This window comes from Neoarius graeffei, chromosome 6 (assembly GCF_027579695.1).
Source record: "Neoarius graeffei isolate fNeoGra1 chromosome 6, fNeoGra1.pri, whole genome shotgun sequence".
Classification (NCBI taxonomy): domain Eukaryota; kingdom Metazoa; phylum Chordata; class Actinopteri; order Siluriformes; family Ariidae; genus Neoarius; species Neoarius graeffei.
The window spans coordinates 12293832-12313251 of record NC_083574.1 but is presented as its reverse complement, the minus strand read 5'-3'; the positions used below and the strand labels follow the sequence as shown (position 1 = coordinate 12313251).

The following is a 19420-nucleotide window of genomic DNA, read 5'->3' as shown; positions in this document are numbered from 1 at the left end:
TGTCTGATAAAAAAGAAAAAAAAAAAAAACTAACTATATTTAATATAAGACATAATGAACGTAATCGAATGAAAAAGATACTGTTGTGCGTAATCACTGTCCTGTACATGCAGATGTGTTCTATAGCTGCAAACGCAGTAAAACCACTTTAGACAGACACTTGTTTATTAGCAAGAATGCCTCGTTTCGTTTTTTTTTTCTTTCAGATTCCTGCCACTCATTTCCTTTTCTGGCACCCTATCCTATCCTCATGTCCTCTGAAGCAGGAGCTAAGATGCGAGCGAAGGAAACAATGAGACGCATCTCATGTATGTTTCTTTTAAATGAGACCCTACTGCCATCTAGTGGACAAAATGCGATATAGAGAAAGGGGGAGGAAAAAAAAATTCTTAAAATTCTTTATTCATAAACTTGATGCAAGTTTACAAATTGTATGTACAAGGTCAAAATTACACGATGGAAAATGAAAAGCAAAATAAAACCAATGCATGCTAACAGTGCATAACCCCCTCAATTCCCCGACAGAAACCAACCAGAACTGCGCAGAGTGTTTCAGTGAAGATTCAAAAATCACTACACGACTTACACTTAAACAAAGGTAAATCAAAATCACTCTGGACATTTGTATACCTTTCTCCATATAATTCTTAATGAGACATGGGTTACGCTCGGCCATGACGGCGAAATAACATGTCGCTGTAACAAAATGCCCTGTTCGCACTATTGTGCGATTCCCTCGTGAATTTTTTATTTTTTTTTTGGAGTGCACAGATGTAGCTCAGGCTGCTGTAGCACAGTTAAACATGTTGAAGCAAACAAGAGTGTTACAGGAGTTAGGGTTTAAAAGTGTATGGAGGAAGACGAGAGAAAAGAAAAAAATAAAAATAGGAAGGGGGTGGTAGGTGAGGTCAGGTCAGCTCCACCAAAAATCCAACAGCTCGAGTTGTCCTATTATGTGAGGTTTAATTATTATGACATCACCTGCTGTTCTCGATCTCACCGACACACCCGGCGGACAGGAGCAAACACGCCTGCGAGACTGTGGCGATACGGTCGACCGTTAAACTAAAAACCACACTGTGTACAGCCACAAAATCTGCCTTTCCCAAGATCCTTCGCAACTGACTAACGTGTGCGAGATGCCAAGTCTGCGTGCTTAGAATAAAACCACTACAGCGCTGGGAGAGAATCGCATTTCAAATTAATACGTTGGGATGAAAGATCTTCGGGTAAACAGGTCATCGCTCTCCCGGATATTAAAAATCGTGCGAGACGTAAAAGAAAACTCCACCCTGAAACACGTTTCTATTAAAATGCTTAAAGATTCCGGTGCTTGGTGGTGTGTTTTTTGTTATTCCTGCTATTCCGTGGTCGTCTTCGTGCTGAGGTCGTTGCTAGTTGAGTTCCAAACGAGGAAAAAAAAAAACCCTCAAAAACAGGATGGTCTGGTTAGCTACGAAAATCAAAACGAGCTCATTTATTTACTCACTGTTTTCCAGTCATATTAATGAGAAAGCCAGCGGAGACGCAGTACAGACTTCGGTGCAAATGTTGGACTCCAAGTTCAAGAATTCACCGCGACTAGATGACGACGACGGAGGAGTTACGTCAGAGACTCGGCTCGATTCATGACTCATGACGCTCCAAGCTGAAGATCTGTTTGAGCAGAGTGCACAGATACTGAGGCGAGACAACTGGACAGACTACAAGACTAAAGCGCTGCTGCACTGGTCTCTGAAGGGAGAAACGAAACGAGGGCCAAATCCCGCCACATCGCTATCAGCAGAGTCGAACGGCACTGTGGGTCAGAAAACTGTTAATCAAAGTGAAAGAAAGCTGTTTAAACAAAAAACAGACTGTGATTCGAAAATAAACCTTTGGAGGGAAAAAAATATATACATATCACATGTTCATTATTATTATTATTATTATTTTTTTTTTAAAGTCAGTCATTCAGGGTGGATTTTCCCTCCAATAACAGGTTAACGACTTTAGGTTTGGGGATAACACACTACACCTTTGCCATTTCACCTTGCCGCAGAGATCATCAGTATTGTGTCCTCTTCCTGGTGCTGCCTCCTTAAGCCACCTTAAAGAACAAAATGAAATGAGCCACAGCCTTGGTTTAAATTCGATAAGCCACCGATCAACAGTAACAATGAGCTATTTAAATGGTGCAAACAACAATAAGGAAGGCGGCCAAAAAAAAACCAAACCCAAAAACGTCCAGTTGGATCACATGGTGCTGTCTAGCAAGGAAAGAAGAGACGCGAGTCTTAAATAACGTCCCTCAAAGGGGAGCATTTGACGCAAGATGGCAAAATTTTACCCGACACCCATCACCTTGATGAAAACACGTGTTATGAAGCAAGTTGATCAGGAAGCTGAAGATTCGAGCGAGGTCGTAAAATCGGTACGTCTACAGCGGCATTAAAAGGTTTTTTTTTTAAGGCAATAATGGTCATGTTAAAGATTTTCCCCTACAGGATTGGAACAGGGCATCATAAATAACAACTTTGATCATTTTGTGGCTTTCGTTAATCGACTTGGTGTAACCTCACTGACTGCTTAACACTTCAACCTTGCTATGTGCCCGAGTTGACAGGGGGAAAAAAAAAAAAAAAAAGTTATACATAACGATGATGTCATAAACACAGCAGGAATCACACTGGTTAAAGAGGAATGGTCACAATTGCAATTAATGACAGCGTAAGCCACACATTTCCATTCTCATGGGGGGGGGAACCAAAAAAAAACAAAAAACAAAAACAGCAGTAGTCATAATGTGTACATAAAACATGTTTAAGATAATCCTTTCGTCAACATGAGGACATCCATTAAGTAAATTTATCCTTATTCTATTTGCGAGATAAATCTTCAGACGGACGTTCCACGCTATGCAGGCATGTTTTTCAAGCGATCCGGCCCCGTCTGAAAGGCAAAAGTTCAATCTCTGCGATACATCTTTAGAAGTTTACTTACAGGCGCAAAAATCGTTCATTTTGATGACTTTACAGTGAACTAGTCCAAAGTGCCTGGCCAGAGTTTCAGCGCGACCAGGAAAAAGCTCCAAAGAGAACGAAAGGATGGAGTACTGATGGCGTTTTAAACTCCGTCTCTTTCATTTAAAAAAAAAAAAAAAGGGGGGGTTTCTTCATTACCAAGTGTTGATCCTCCACCCAAACCTAGTCTCTCCCTTTCTCCATCACGTTCTCATTTAAACCTTAAGAGAAAATAAGGGAGGTTCGGCTAAGTGCTGAGATCCAAAAGCCTGTTGTGAAGGAACCTTGGCGTTTATGCAGGATGGCTCCGATCGCGGGACGTCCATCCATGAAGCGAGAGGTCACGGGCATCGCTCTAGAAATCTGCCGGATTAAATTCCACTCTGCCAACCAAACAGCCAAAGAGAAAGCAGGAAGAATGGAGAACAAGCGGGAGACAATGACGCGTAGTATTGAGAACGTGGCCGAGGAATACGTTTTACCCGTTAACTCTCCAAGCTCACTCGGTTCAGAAGTCTATAATCCAGACATGGTGGATCTCCAACTAGCAAGACGATGAGAGATGGGGGGGAAAAAAAGGAGGTAAAAAAAAAAAAAATCTAAAAAGAACAGCTGTTGACTCCAATACATTCTGTCCTTGTTGGAACGAGCAGACGTTTTTCTTATCCATCTTCTTTGGGTGGTGTGTACCAGCCTGCAAAGATCAGTCACACACACACACAACACTGAGAAACCAAACAGACTGGTCTGGAAATTTTCAATGCAAAATAAAACATTCGGACATAAACATCAAAACACAGCGTCTCTGTAGTGCTCTAACGAAACCTGGCACGAACTCAAAGCCCTGCGTGGCAACGTACAAGCCCTAACAACCACCTGAAATGATGCTACGCACGCAGCTCCTACTTAGTTACTACAACCCCAAATCACAAAAAGTTGGGATGGTATAGAAAGTACAATTTTAAAGACATCCCCCCCTCCCCAAAAAAAGGGGGGGGGGGCGGGGCGGTGCTCTCAACGTACTTTGTTTCATTGCAGACAGTATGAACCCAAGAGATTTCATGTTTTGTCTGGTCAACTTCATTTCATTTCTTAATACATTTTAAATACACATCTCCGTTCCTGCGTTTCAGGCCTGCTACACATTTCCCCCCCCCCAAAAAAAAAGGTGGGATGGGAGCAATTTAGGGTGAGTAATGAAGTAAAACAATTAAATAACGATGTGATTTGAAAACAGGTAACCGTAGGTCATAATTTGATCCAAAGTCAGCATCCAGGAAAGACCTACCCCGTGTCTGAAATCGCTCCCTACTCACTATGCAGTGAGGACGCCATTTTGTAGTGCTGTCCGAAACGATAGAGACGATTATGACACTTTGAGTGCAGTATCTCAGGCATCCCGCAATGCATCATGAAAAGTAGTGTACAACCCTATCCCATCATGCATTGCGGTCGCACTGAAAGATATCAAATTAAAAGTCTCAAATTTGATTGAATAAAAGGCAGCGGCAAAGTATTCAGCCTTGATTTAAAAGAACTGAAAGATGCAGGTACTTTATTTATTAACGTGAGACATACGCTCAGTATAATATGGATTTTTCGCAAAAATACATGCATACATTAGACCCCGAAGCCGCCGCCAGGCGCCGCTAAAACCGCCATTTAGAATTTGAGCCGCCGCCAGCCAATAATTTTGTAAGCCAATTTGAGCCACTATCTAATAAAATTTGGCTGAGCCACTAAGAATTGTGTACATCAAATAATGGGTTTATCCACATCATGAGCTACAAGAAAAGTGACACAAACATGATCAACTGTACACACTAGTAGTAACACAATAGAGACGTATAGGCATACACTGTAGAGATTTAGAACTGATATCACAGCACAGAGAGCCACCACAAGCTTGCCGTTGTGACTACCTGTCTGGCTTCCCGCCCCTCACACCGTTACCACGATACACTGGGGAACCCGGGAACCCACCCAGAGCATCAATCGACTCCGATATCGACGAGATGGCTGCATTCTTTGCCGCTGCTGAGGGAAAGTGTAAAGGTATTTTTTTGTTTGCACGTCCAGGTTTTTCCGGGATTGTCCCGGTTTTTTTGTGGAAAATGGAAAATGTCCAGGAAAATGGAATAACCTTCCCGGGACACGTTTTGTCCCGGTTTTTTACTTCCTCACATTATCCCCCATTGAAATAAACACAAATCATTAATGTTTCTCGCAGCCACTTAACATATTAATAGTTTTCACGTAAGCGGGCATATTGTAGGCAGCTACTTGTGCGGCCTCACCGAATGTTTGCGCACGCAGCCAGTCGCCGTTGCTAGGTGATCGTGGTCAATACAACGGCGGCCGCGCGAAATCAAAGATACTGGAATACCGTAATACCAAACAATAGGTGAGAGTTCCCTTGGTCGGTGCGCGAGTAGGCTGGCTGTCTACTTCCTATGTTCTGATTCTGATAAAGGCTGGTTCTAAAGCCTGGGCCAATTTCATCAATAAATGAATCATTAAATAAATCATTAAATATATCAAAAAAGAATGCCTGAACACTGGCGTGAGAAATGAATAAATCAGTTGTCCCAATAACATAGCACCTCTCTCTTGTGATTAAAACAAAGGATTAGGGCTATTTGGTATGATACGGTAGTCTAACTTTTAAAGTTCAGTTCTCCAGAGAAAAGGCTAAAACAACAACGAAGCAGACTGAGAGAAATTATATTGATTATATTTGTATTATTTTGATTTGGAAACGGAATGGGAGGAGAGACAGACGATGAGGGAGTCGGACAGAATGAAGTAGAAGATCCGGTACCTGTCAAAAAGAAAAAAAATATATTGTTAAAAAAAAATATTGGCGTCCAAATAAGATCATTCCTATATGAAATTATTTTTTGTAATAATATTTGTGGTAGTGCCCATTTAAGGGTTAAGAAGACAAAATGAATTTTAACTAAACGCCTAACTGCACCAGTTGAACTGTTCTATTTTTAAACGTGAACATTCACATAAGGCATAAGGCATTGTAGATGTGCGTGTCCGCAGCCCTCAACCCCCGCGCTCGTACGTGCGCGCAGGCGCGGCCGCCGACCGATGTGTCCCGGTTTTTTACAACTCAGATGTGGCAACCCTATTCACATACTTCGAGATTGATAAAAAAAAAAAGTACTCCACCACTCTACTTTCATCATAGTAAGATAGCTGCCAGTCCTTCACTGGTCATTGCTAGTGAGAGTAGATAGCTGGATGCCTTCCTCGAACAATCCAGATTAGCTTATTATTAGCATTGAACTACAATCTTGCTAGATTTATATTTACAATGAAGTAAGAGACCAGGGGACCTGTGGTAATTTGCTATTTATTCCCCCCATTTGTTTGATCCGTTCGCCCGGATATATGCCACACAGTGACGTCCAGTATCAGCCATTTGTAGCCATAAACATTTTGGTGGCTGCAGCAGCCATTAAGGTTTTGGCTGAGTCAGCTAGCCAGCCAATAATTTCATCAGCCAGCCATTATCCTGAAAACAAACGGCTTCGGGGTCTAGCATACATGGTATTTACCAGCTGGGAGGTCCGTATGATGAAATACCGTGACCGAAGTCTTGAAAGTACTGAGCGAGGCCTTCTGGGCCGAGGTCAGTATTCAAGGCCGAGGTCACGGTATTTCACCATACAGACCGACCTTAAGCTGGTAAATAATATATATATTTTTTCTTTACCAAATTCTAACAGAAAACGAGAGCGCCTGAAAGGGAAAAACGAGCCGAGCCGCCATTGTGAATCTTCGTTCACGGCTGTAATGCAAATGGCTTCCTCCTCGGTATACAAGTGCACTTCCATGGCAGGAAAAAAAAAAAAAAAAAACTACATTTTGCCACCTATGTAGTCCCCTATTTATACAAAATTGAGTCATTCAGGATTCAGCCATGTTTTTGCTCGACCAAAGTTATACAGTATTATGACCTTTATATTACATAAATAAAAGCCATTTGGTGAAACTTTGAAGAAGAGATTGTACTGATTTAAAGTTCTTACCGAACGTAATATGTATTAGGATAACATGGCCCAAAATGGTTCTCATTAACTGATGAGATCAAACTGTTAGCAAGTTAGGAGGTTTTTAGCTTTCTCCTAAAATGGTTTCTTTAATTTTGTCTTCCTCAGGGTAGTAAAACTCGCTTTCGCTGTGAACACTGTCGTTATCGCTATCCATGCTGTAAAATTAATGCTATTCTCCTGAGAAATGCTGGCAAAAATTTATAAGATTTTTGATAATCTGATAAATAAATCTTATTTTTAAAAAAATGTTGACAAAAAATGCTACTATGTTGTTTGTTGTGAATGAGCGAGTCGCCAGAGGTCCGTAACTGGGGGCCGTACCGTAGGATACGGACCCACTTGCCAGCCAATCAGAGTGCAGGATTTGGACCGCGAAAAAAAAAAAACGTATTTATTTTTGAAAACCCACCAGCTGACTGATCTGGCACGTTTCAATTGTGCGACAGTAATGACGTAAATACCAGCACGATGGACTAGTGTCCGAAAGCGGGTTTTTTTCCATTTTACCAATGAGCTCACTATGGACCCTTTTCACGTGACGTTACGACAAACGCGGCCGCCATTTTGGACATGTACTACCAGTAGTTTACCACAGCCAGCATTGAGGAACGGCAGCAAAGAAAGTTTTTACTTTCAGCAAGACTTCCATCATGCCACTATATTGTTGTGTACCTGGATGTAGTAACCATCAACAAACAAGGCAAGGGTTATCATTTTATCGGATCCCGACGGAGAAGATGGATAGCGGCCAGTAACAGATTGGCAGCCCTCGGCATACCAGCGCTTGTGTAATGACCACTTTGTTGGAGGTAAGATGAATAAAATTAGCCAGAAAAGGCATTACATTGCTGTTAACATTCTGTGGCGGCGAGTGTGTAACCAAATAGGCTAAAATAACCCATTGTAACCTCTTTGTTCTTCTGTAGTAGCTATTAGCTAACGACATTAGCTAGCGTTGTGTTCCTTTGCTGTTGGTAGACTGTAGGACAGATCAGAGGCAGTGTCCTACAAACAGTGCTTAATTTGAGGGGGAGCAAGCCAGAGCGCGCTCCGGAACCTCGGGCGTTGGCTCCGGCAGCTATTTACACTGGATCCAGTGATCCGACACCTCTCTTGACTATGTAACAAAAAAAACAAAAACAAAAAAAAACCACGATTGTCTTTAGGCTTGCCATCCTTCCACTTGCGAGTGGTAAGTGATCTGCGCTGGGATCACACACACAGCGGCTCAGTCCCGAATCGTGGCTCGTGCACTTCACTCGCGCGCTCTGTGAGCTGCGCAGGGCCGGAGTGCGCACCCTCCAGAGGGCACTCGCTGTTCAGGGCGGAGTGATTTGGAGCGCAGGATGCCTGCGGAGCCGAGCGTATCCGTGTATTGGTGTTGCTGTGTGCAGACGAATCGTGTATTGGTGTTGCTGTGTGCACACTAATCGCTTTTAAAGACGTTAATCTGATGATCCGCTGATACGGTCTAATGTAAACATGGGCTAAGTGTTCAAAACAAGAGGTACATGTATTTGTCTCTTAAATCCAGGCCGTTCCCTGTAATCTGTAACACTGGGTTGGAGAAAGTAATGGCAAATAGTGAGTGCTCAAACCATAGAAGGGAAACTGTACACAGCGCCAGGGCAGTGTGATGGTATGTCTACTTTTAGATTGTGTTAGCTTATCAATGAACACACTCGTCACTCGACGAGTTTCACGTCTTTACGACGGATACTTAAATGTGTGTTAGGTATTATTGTTGCAGTCTAAGCAGTCATTGTAGCAGCTAGATGAGCGAGAACCGAAAGGGTCTGTGCCATAAACCGTTATTTCTGTACGCCGTTGCTAATGTGTCGTTACTGTTATTTCTGCCTCTGCTCGCCCTGTAAATGCCCTACGTCGCTGGATAGCGAAGGTGTTTTCTGCATCTCGCTCCTTTTTCTTGTATGTTCTCCGTTTGTCGCCTTCCTCGCATTCAAACCAATTCGAGCCGAAGTCTGCTACATGTCCAAAATGGTGGTCGCGTTTACGAAGGTCACGTGACTGAAAAGGGTCTATATTGTCCTGTATAGAGTAATTCCCTCTATAGGGAGTAGTGAACGAGTGAGCAATTTCAGACACAGGGCTAGTCTTCGAGGAGCAAAGATGGGCTGAGGAGCTCCATTTAGTCAAATGCGTGAGAAAATTATTCAACTGTTAAAAAACAATGTTCCTCAAAAAAAAAAAAAAAAAAAAAAAAAAAAAAGATTTGGATATTTCACTCTCTACATTGCATAATAAAACAATTCAAAGAATCTGGAGGAATCTCAAAGTGTAAAGGGCACAAGCCTAAGCTGAACACCCATCATCTCCAATCACTCAGATGGCACTACCTCAAAAACCATCATTCATCTATAGCTGATATAACCGCATGTATTGTGGTGAGATGAATCAGTATTCCAGGTCTTTTTGGAAGAAATGGATGCCGTGTGGTTTGGACCAAAGACGAAGAAGACCATCCAGACTGTTATGAGCAACAAGTCCAATGTCTGTCAGGGTATGGGGCTGTGTCAATACCCTGAGCAACCTATGCTGCCTTCAAGACCACAGCTTTTCCAGTGATATTTCAACAAGACGATGCAAAACCACATTCTGCACACATTACAAAGGCATGGCTGTGGAAGGAGAGGGTGCCTGTCGCCTCGGTCCCCGATAAAGAATGGGTGACAATGACACCGTACTGTTGCGCAGCTTAAGACTTGTTTGCAGGAAGAATGGGACAAAACACCTGAACACACTCCATTACTTGGTGTCTCCAGTCCCTAAACATCGTTTAAGTGTTGTGAGAAGGAATGGTGACAGAGTGGTAAATGGTTGACTGTCCCAACTATTTTGAAATGTGTTGTAAGAATCAAAACTGAAATGCGTTTATTTCTGGGAATTTAAAAAAAAAAATAGAGGTAAAACATCAAATGTGCTGTTGTATTGCTTTGAGTGGAATACAGATCCAAGATTTGTAAAATCAAAATCAATCATTGTTTTCAGTTTCAATTCCAATATACCATCCCAACCTTTTCTGATTTGGGGTTGTATTTACTTTCAGCCAAGTCAGCACCAGGAGAATTCAAACTGTTGTACAGACTAGTTTAAATGTAAATCACTACTACTACTTTATTATTATGGGCATGTAATTCTATATTGTGTGAAAATAAATCACGATTCAAATGAAAAAAGTGTGTGATCAGGCTGTGTAATCTTAGTTTTTCCTTGCTGCAATTGTGTTTAGACAGCAGAGGGCACAATAACCAAAAAAAAAGGCAGGAATACATGTGACTTCATTACAGGGGGAAGTAACACAGCTCTCACAAAGCTCTCACAAAGCTCCACGAAAATGTGAAAGGGCTGTTGTGTGATTTACTTAGAAATCAGAGCTCTCTTTTTATAAATGGCTGAAAACTAAAGAAAAGAGACGCAAAAGCAGGTAGTACAAATATTCATAAACAATTAAGAAAAGGCCTATTTGTTATTAACTTATTTTTAATAAAAGGAATATTTTTAGTTAATCAGCCATTATATTTTACTCCAACCTTTACAAAATGTGGGTCAATAATTAAAGTAAATGATTTTTTAAAAATAAAATATTTAAGTTGATAAATAGGAAAACATTTCTTTGTTTGGCGATAAGTTTTTTTCCCCTTCTCTAAACATCGTGGGGAAAAATTGAATCGCGAACCCAATATTGTGAATTGAGCCCAATCATTACATGCCTACTAAATTGCTGCATGAAGTTTTAACAAGGGATGCATTGATTGATATTTTCAGAAAGAGTATTGTACAGCGTAGACTTTTTTTTTTTTTAAACTACATGCTTGTGCATACTGATACCAAGATACTACATGCTTGTGCATACTGATACCAAGATACCCGACATGATGAGTATAAAGCAAATCAGGAGCATCGTGGAATATTTTATTTGACTCTGTTCATGCTGGTTGCATGCCATTTAAAAAAATAAAAAACCCACACTCCAACGGGTGAGCTGCACCTTGACTTGTGAGCAAGGTGTGCACGTCTCCGTGCTCGCAGTACTGCACTGCTCCCATAATCATTTTCTTAACAAGACTAATTAAGATTTACAGCAGAAAGAAGATTCCATTCCAGCTAACATTACACCGCACACGCTCACCTCAACCTGAAACTTAAAAAGGATAAAATCTTATTTGAATAACAAAAGAAATAGTTACCATTCTTTTCATGGATCTGTACCAGTGATTTATATGACTGCTGTGCTCTGGCAAGATTGTATTGGTTCTAGAAAAGGGGAAAAAAACAAAAAAAACATCAAAATGACATCACAGGGGAGAGAGGGGGAAAAAAAAAAAAAAAACACTCGTAAGAAAATTAGAGAAACACTGCAATAGAAAATATTCTTTCTGGCTAGAAGGTTTTCTGTAATGGACCAGCAAGCTTTAGATTTTTCAGTCAAATGTTATCTTTAATTTTTTACGAAGGAATTACACACATCAGGACATGCTGTTCTAAGAAAATAATTAAACAAATGGGTTGGTGTGAGCTTGCCTTATGTAAAGCAGAGTCACTGTTACCACCTTGAATTTGATCGTTTTCCAATAACAGCATGTCTCTCTCAATGTTAATTAAAAAAAAAAAAAAAAAAAGTGCTCTGAGAGCACAATATCCCCCGCTGTCAACTCTGGTAAAATGCGACTAAATTGAACAAAATTGCAATATGCGTATTGGCGACATACACTACCGTTCAAAAGTTTGGGGTCACTTTGAAATGTCCTTATTTTTGAAAGAAAAGCACTGTTCTTTTCAATGAAGATCACTTTAAACTAATCAGAAATCCACTCTATACATTGCTAATGTGGTAAATGACTATTCTAGCTGCAAATGTCTGGTTTTTGGTGCAATATCTCCATAGGTGTATAGAGGCCCATTTCCAGCAACTCTCACTCCAGTGTTCTAATGGTACAATGTGTTTGCTCATTGCCTCAGAAGGCTAATGGATGATTAGAAAACCCTTGTACAATCATGTTAGCACAGCTGAAAACAGTTGAGCTCTTTAGAGAAGCTATAAAACTGACCTTCCTTTGAGCAGATTGAGTTTCTGGAGCATCACATTTGTGGGGTCGATTAAATGCTCAAAATGGCCAGAAAAATGTCTTGACTATATTTTCTATTCATTTTACAACTTATGGTGGTAAATAAAAGTGTGACTTTTCATGGAAAACACAAAATTGTCTGGGTGACCCCAAACTTTTGAACGGTAGTGTATAACAAAGAATCCTGTCAAGTTTCGTGAAATTTCTCCAAAAAAATTGAGAGAGGAATTGATTTCAAAAGGTGGACTACCGTTCCCAGGACAGATAGACATTGCCACGATATAATCCCCCTTCGGGCCTTTCGGCAGGGGTAAATTGTGAGGGAAGTTGATTTCAGAAAGCAAGCACATCTTGATGAAAAATTGTCAAAGTTTGTTAATAATCAAGGGCATAACTCTGGTAAAATTTGCCCACATTAAATGAAATTTCAATATGCGTATAACGGTCATATAACAAAGCCTTCTGCCAAGTTTGGTGAAATTCCTCCACAAATTGTGAGAGGAGTTGATTTCAGAAGAACGTACACCCTCATGGAATTGTCAAAGTTATTTAATCGAGGGTCAAAACTTGGGGAAAATCTGCACAAACTAAATTAAAATCGCAATTTGCGTATTAACGTCAAAGAACAAGGCTTTTGGGCAAGCTTCGAGAAAGTCGTCCAAAAATTTGAGAGAGGAGTTGATGTCAGAAGGAGAAAACACTCGTGAAATTGTCAAAGTATAATTTTGTTAATCAAGGGCTGTAACTCTGGTTTTAAAAAAAAAAAAAAAAAGGGACCGAATTGAACGAAATTGCAATATGCGTATTAGCGACATATGACAAAGAATCCTGCCAAGTTTTGTGAAATTCTTCCAAAAAGAGAGAGGAAGTGATTTCAGGAGGTGAGCACCCTTCTCAGGATGGACGGATATCGCCACGACATAATCCCACTTTGGGCCTTTCGGCCAGCGGGGAATAAATAAATAAATAAATAAATACGGGCTGTAATGATATGCGTATCGAAATACGCAGAACCACGATCCGTATCGCGATACAAGAAGGCAGAATCGCGGTACACCCTTTCAAACTTCTCCTCAGCCCAAAAACAGAGGCGCTTCCAAACTTCAATTTATGAATACTTTTTATTTAAATTACATTTTAAACTTACTTAAATTACTTTTATTTTTTTATATCTATTAGTAAGTCGTTTTTTCGCCGACCTGCGACAATCTTCTGCGAGTCACGCAACGTCCACACTCGCCACTGGCAGAGCATTCATTTCTTTTAAGCGGTCGCCATTCTGGTTGCGACGCGGGGAGCGAATCTGTAAACAAGCAGCTCATTGGCTGGCTAGGTGTGCCACAAGCCAATCACAATCACTAGACCGGAAAGGCATGCAGTGTTGCCAGATTGGGCAGGTTTAGGTGCTTTTTGGCTGGTTTTGAACATATTTTGAGGTGGAAAACGTTAGCAATATCTGGCAACACTGAAGGCATGTCTGCTTGGGCGGAAGCCTTCTGCGGCAGTTACATTTTGACACGCGAGCAATGTTTCACCATAAAAATTCCGTAATTTCCATCTGTTTTCCGCGATCACAGAAAATCATTGGCCCTATGAGAGTGAGACAGTGAGAGAGCCACCCCTCCCAAAAAAATCTTAACGGATTTACACGATTTGGAAAAATGACTTTTTCAGAACCGAAAAAAACAGAGCTTCCGGCTCAACAGTATTATTTTGAGAAATAAAACAGTCTTTGGATATACATTTGTTCATTTTTGCATACATATTACTCATTCTCTGCAGTGGTCGGAATTATTTATTAAATAGTTAATGTAAGTAAGTAAATGTTAATAAGCCAAATTTACTACTTTAAATAAAATAAAAAAAAATCGTGGGCGTATCGAATCGTGGGTCAAAAATCGCGATACGAATCGAATCGTGAGTTGGGTGTATCGTTACAGCCCTAATATATATATTAAAAAAAATAAAAATAAAAAACGGCATGTCAGCAAACACAAGGAAACGCGAAGCCTTCTGTCCTGAAGACTCATGTGTCAGAAAACTTACAGCTTTACCTCTGACTACACCACATTATTAAAATTAAAAAAAAAAAAAAAGGGGGGGGGGGGGGGAGGTTCTGATTGGTTAAATAACCTAAATTACAAGAAACATACATCAAAATACCATACATAGCCTACCCGTCATACAATTCCCCATGACTACAGATACAACTTTTGTTCTCTAATACTTTCCAGCAGCTTTGTTGTATAACCTGGGTTCGTCATGAATCGACTTTGAATAAGACCCCTTATTAAAATGCATGCATTAAATGTAAAGCCACGTCACTGTTCCCATACTAGACTTGGAAAGCCGGAGATAGCACCGGGACTGTTGTCGAAATCATGAATAAAGAAGAATCGACAGGTGTTGCTTTTGGTCCTCGGTGCTCCGACTGCTTCTTCCTTGTTCAGTGAGGAAACTCTCGTGGCTGAATAACGTGCTCTAGGCTCCTGAAAGCCCTAGCTCGATGTCTTGGAGACCCAGAAATAGAACAAAAAAAAAAAAAAAACTTGCAGTCCAAGAAAACATGTGTGGAGGAAATATAGCTACCTTATTGGCTCCAAATTGCACTCTGGCTTTTCCTTTGACTAAAGTGGCGTTAATCTGCATGATGACCGACTCGATGGAATAGGCACTGCTCCAGCCCTGTAACGAACAAATCAGTGCACATTTCAAACAGCGACACTATCAGATGATTGAAAGAGCTTGTATCGTTTGGTAAATCTAGACAAGGTGAATGAACAGGCCTGTGAGGAATGCAGTGTGATAATCCAAGAACTCGGGTCATGTAAAGGAAATGAATTGCGGCTTTTTTTTTTTTTTTTGGACAATGACGCCAGAACTTTAAGGTATACCACACCTGCTTGGTGAGTAGCTCCATGCACAGGGCCCCTCCTCCAAGGACATAACTAAAGCAAACGGCAAAACAAACAATCATTCATTCATTCACACTGGACGGCTAAGAAACTCATGCCTGGTTTAACAAACAGTTTTCAAATGTGCACGTTATACAAATACAAAAATCACACAGCATGTGACCTCGTACTGGATTATTTTAACATACCGATTTACAATAGGTATCTATTATGATTCAAGCGTGAACCTCGTAGGCTTTCATAAGACAGGAAAAACCACATCTGTCCTTTACGGTACATGCTAGAAAGCGTTAACCATGCCAGCACATGATAAAGATTATGAAAGCAAAACATTTCTAGTTACTCACCCTCCTGATAGCACAGGAGAAACTACTCGTACAAATGGTGGATCAAAAGGAAAGTTGTCCTGCAGAACAAAAACAAATAAATAATGAACTGTAATATTTTAATATTAAAAAAAAAAAAAAACAGCAACAAATCATAACCAGCAGCCACAAGTTGTATCTCCAGGTCAGAAAGGACAGGTGTAATCAGCGTTCACGCTGGGTTCTGAAAAATATTCCTTCGCTCGGTCTGTGTTATTACCACCTTGCCCGGGACGAGGTATTGTTTTCGGTGGGGTTTCTTTGTTTGTTCGCAACGTTACGGGAAAACAGCTGGACCAATCTTCGTGAAACTTCCAGGATAGATGGCATTGGTCTCAAATACCGGTAGAACCACCAACATTTTGAGGGTCATAGTCACCAAAAAAAAAAAAAGTCAATCATTTTTTTCGTGATATCTTCCTTCATATTCATCATCTTTACTTCAATTCCAAAATGCTCATCTTTCAGTTCTGCTTCCACTGATATGCTACATGGAGTATCTCTTGTAGTTTTCTTCGTGACTGGGGGTCAAGGTGATTGCGAAAATTTGCATATTTTCCATTATAACTCGAAAACATCTCTCCGTCTTTAACCGTTTATCGTTATCAACATATAGACCCCTTTCACATGACGTCACCGCGCCGCGAGATTTTGTTAGGCGCCATATTGGAAGACCAAGTACATGCACTCACAATATAAAACAAAGTACGAGCGAGAGTAAAGTGACACGATGGATGATAATTCGGGTTATGTGAGTACATTACCAGCTGCAGAAAGGGCACGGTATGTGGAGAAACTGGCTGTGATTGATGGGTTTGATAAGACTCGTGGCAAGGGAGAATGGAAACATAAGGAGGACCGGACACCAATTCTGCCATTTGTTTGCTACCCAGACATTGTAAACTATTTGTTGTTTACACCCAGTGCCTACACTCAGTGTTCGAACTATGCCGATATTTTCGGGGGGTCCCTTTTTTTCCCTTGGGGGGGGGGGGGGGGGCGCTTGCGCTTGTCTCGGAGCGCGGATCTCCAAACACATGAGAAGCCTATCTTACGCACATATCACGCGGACTCCACACCTCCACACACGCATCGCGTCTGAAGTCATAACTCATCAGGGGAAATCGTGTCCGCATTGGCATGTTCAAAAAACAACCTCACGTCAACAATGATACCACACGCAAGGAAAAAAAAAAAAAAAAAGTCAGGCTACTCAACAACCAACCTGGCAGCAGCGAGCAAGCCCCAAACAATCCTAAATTATTATTATTATTAAATTGTAGAAGTCTGGGAGGCGGGCGGCACGGTGGTGTAGTGGTTAGCACTGTCGCCTCACAGCAAGAAGGTCCTGGGTTCGAGCCCCAGGGCCGGCGAGGGCCTTTCTGTGTGGAGTTTGCATGTTCTCCCCGTGTCCGCGTGGGTTTCCTCCGGGTGCTCCGGTTTCCCCCACAGTCCAAAGACATGCAGGTTAGGTTAACTGGTGACTCTAAATTGACCGTAGGTGTGAATGTGGGTGTGAATGGTTGTCTGTGTCTATGTGTCGGCCCTGTGATGACCTGGCGACTTGTCCAGGGTGTACCCCGCCTTTCGCCCGTAGTCAGCTGGGATAGGCTCCAGCTTGCCTGCGACCCTGTAGAAGGATAAAGCGGCTAGAGATAATGAGATGAGATGAATGAAGTCTGGGAGGCTTGCTCCTCATACAGTTATCAACTTGGGGACAATTTAGCATGTTTTAAATCTGAATTTCTTGCGTTTGCTTACCTCAAAAAGTGTCCGCAGATCATGCACAGACTTATCCATTATATCCACAGTTTTTTGCCAAGTCTCACACAGGTTTCTTTCAAGTCTACTGCTGGGCCAATAAATCATAAATAAAACAGCTCAGATTTGTTTGTTTAAGTCGTTTGCCACTCCACTTTATTCTCGTGGGTTCACCTACCGCTGCCGTTATTTCCCCCTAATCACGAGTTTGTTGGTCTTCCAAAATGGCGCAGGGTCTGTTTACTTCCGGTTTCGGGTGACGTCAGTGAAAGGGGTCTATAGGAAGTCGTATATGGGCTTTCATTTGGCACCATGACCTTGTTTTTTTTTGTGCGTGTCTGTTAATCTAGCATCTAGACGGTTGCACCGTTTGACTTCAAATTTTCAGGGTAGATGGGCAATGGGCTTTAGGATTACCTGATTAAATTTTGGGGGTAAAATCGGGTCAAGGTCACCGGAAAGGTCAACCTTTCGGTCAAAATAACATTTTCCATTATAACTCAAAAACGGTTGCTGATAGACAAACGTTTACTATTATGAGCGTATAGGAACTCCCATATGGCCTTTCATTTGGCACCATGATCGTTGACCTTTACCCCCTTTTCCACCAAAGCAGTTCCAGGGCTGGTTCGGGGCCAGTGCTTAGTTTAGAACCGGGTTTTCTGTTTCCACTGACAAAGAACTGGCTCTGGGCCAGAAAAACCGGTTCCAGGGTAGCACCAACTCTCTGCTGGGCCAGAGGAAAGAACTGCTTATGTCGGGGGGGGGGGGGGGGGGGGGGGGGGGGGGGGAGTTGTTAAGACCAACAACAATAGCAAGACCGCGAAAGGGCGCCATTTTTAAATAAGCGACGAGATATCATGGATGTAGTAAAGCAGCAGTCATCCATTATTATTATTGTTGCTGCTGCTTCTTCTTCTCCGTGTTGTTGTTGCTTCGATGTTCGTGCCAAGGTTTATGCAAACGCAGCGACGTAACTGACGTATACAGCGACGTAATGACGTGGCTCCCCTTAGCACCCCGAGCTATGGAAAAGCAAACTGGTTCGCAAGTTGAACAAGTTGTGAACCAGCACCAGCACTGGCCCTGAACCAGCCCTGGAACTGATTTGATGGAAAAGGGGTACTTGAAAGGTCAAACTGAAGGTTTTCAAAGGGATAAAACCTGACAGCTGCTGATTAAGAAATATTACCATTATCAACTTACAGGTATAAAATAAGTGCTGCCAGGCGAGGTTTGTTTTGCCTGGCAACACCCGTTTCTTACTTAGTGAGTGACACAAAGTGGACTTAATACAGGTTTATACCAACCAAACTGGCGCAATTCAAATATTTGTACAGATACAGCTAGGCCTCTGCATTTCATATAAAACTTGGACTCCACTCCAGCCTCCAATAAGAAACCCGTGATTTTTGGGCAGCCTGTGCACCATCAAGCTAAAATAAACCTCTTTCGTTGAAGGTTATTTTAGCACGGGATTATTCAAAAGAGCCATTAGGACTCGCTTGAACTTTGTTGAGAAGAATTTTGGAACAACCAACAGTGAAGGAACCTGATTTTCACGTCCATTTACAAACCGAACACAGAATGACACCGCGTTTTACATCATACGTTAGCCACGAGGACTCAACACACCACGCCCCCGTCAGCACTTTCACTTTGGTGTTTTCTTTTTCCTTTTCTTCTTTCTACCGACCCCTGTATGACTGACACGGCCCGATATGCTTGGGGCTCTGAGTGCGCCTCCCCGTAACTGTTTCAGCCCTTAAATCATCTTCCGTGCTTGAAGAAGCTCGCCCAAAAAGCTTGGTCAGCGTCATTTTTGGTTCACGCAGAGATAATTACACCGCCACACCAGGCCGATTAAGCGTCACTGCGATTAGTCAAAAGCTTGGCGCTCATTTGGTCGTTATGTGGAGTCGATTTTTATTGCTCGCAAGCACGTGCTCAGTGTTTACACTCTGGCTTCCCGTCGTCTTCACTGGGGTCAGGTTTCAGCAAACGGAGGGATTTCTACAAAAGATGACAAATACGTTCGTCACCGTGACGACTGCTCACAATTTTCTCTTCGTCGCTGATGGATTATGTTTTGTCGATGACGAGCGCCAGCAGGAGGAACCCTGTGTGATAAAGGATTTGACAAATTGAAAAACGGCGTGAACTATTTTGCTGCAAACTATGCAGCCTAACACTCGTAGGCAAGTACCATCCACCTCCGTCTGC

General features: G+C 41.8%; 1 protein-coding gene across 5 annotated transcripts in view; it reads right to left on the bottom strand.

Annotated features, from left to right (window-relative positions):
* Window positions 1-386: 386 nt before the first annotated feature.
* Window positions 387-19420, bottom strand: part of ube2q1 (ubiquitin-conjugating enzyme E2Q family member 1) — a 67219-nt gene continuing 48185 nt past the window's right edge. For 2 of the 5 annotated variants that reach the window (XM_060923330.1, XM_060923331.1), the window contains exons 9-13: window positions 15419-15477; window positions 15056-15104; window positions 14746-14841; window positions 11278-11344; window positions 387-3696 (exon numbers count right to left, since the gene is read on the bottom strand). In XM_060923330.1, the coding sequence (XP_060779313.1) occupies window positions 3665-3696; window positions 11278-11344; window positions 14746-14841; window positions 15056-15104; window positions 15419-15477 (303 nt within the window). In that variant the 3' untranslated portion in view covers window positions 387-3664. The remainder of the gene's footprint in view (window positions 3697-11277; window positions 11345-14745; window positions 14842-15055; window positions 15105-15418; window positions 15478-19420) is intronic. The other 3 variants (XM_060923328.1, XM_060923329.1, XR_009654870.1) reach the window with 2 other exon arrangements.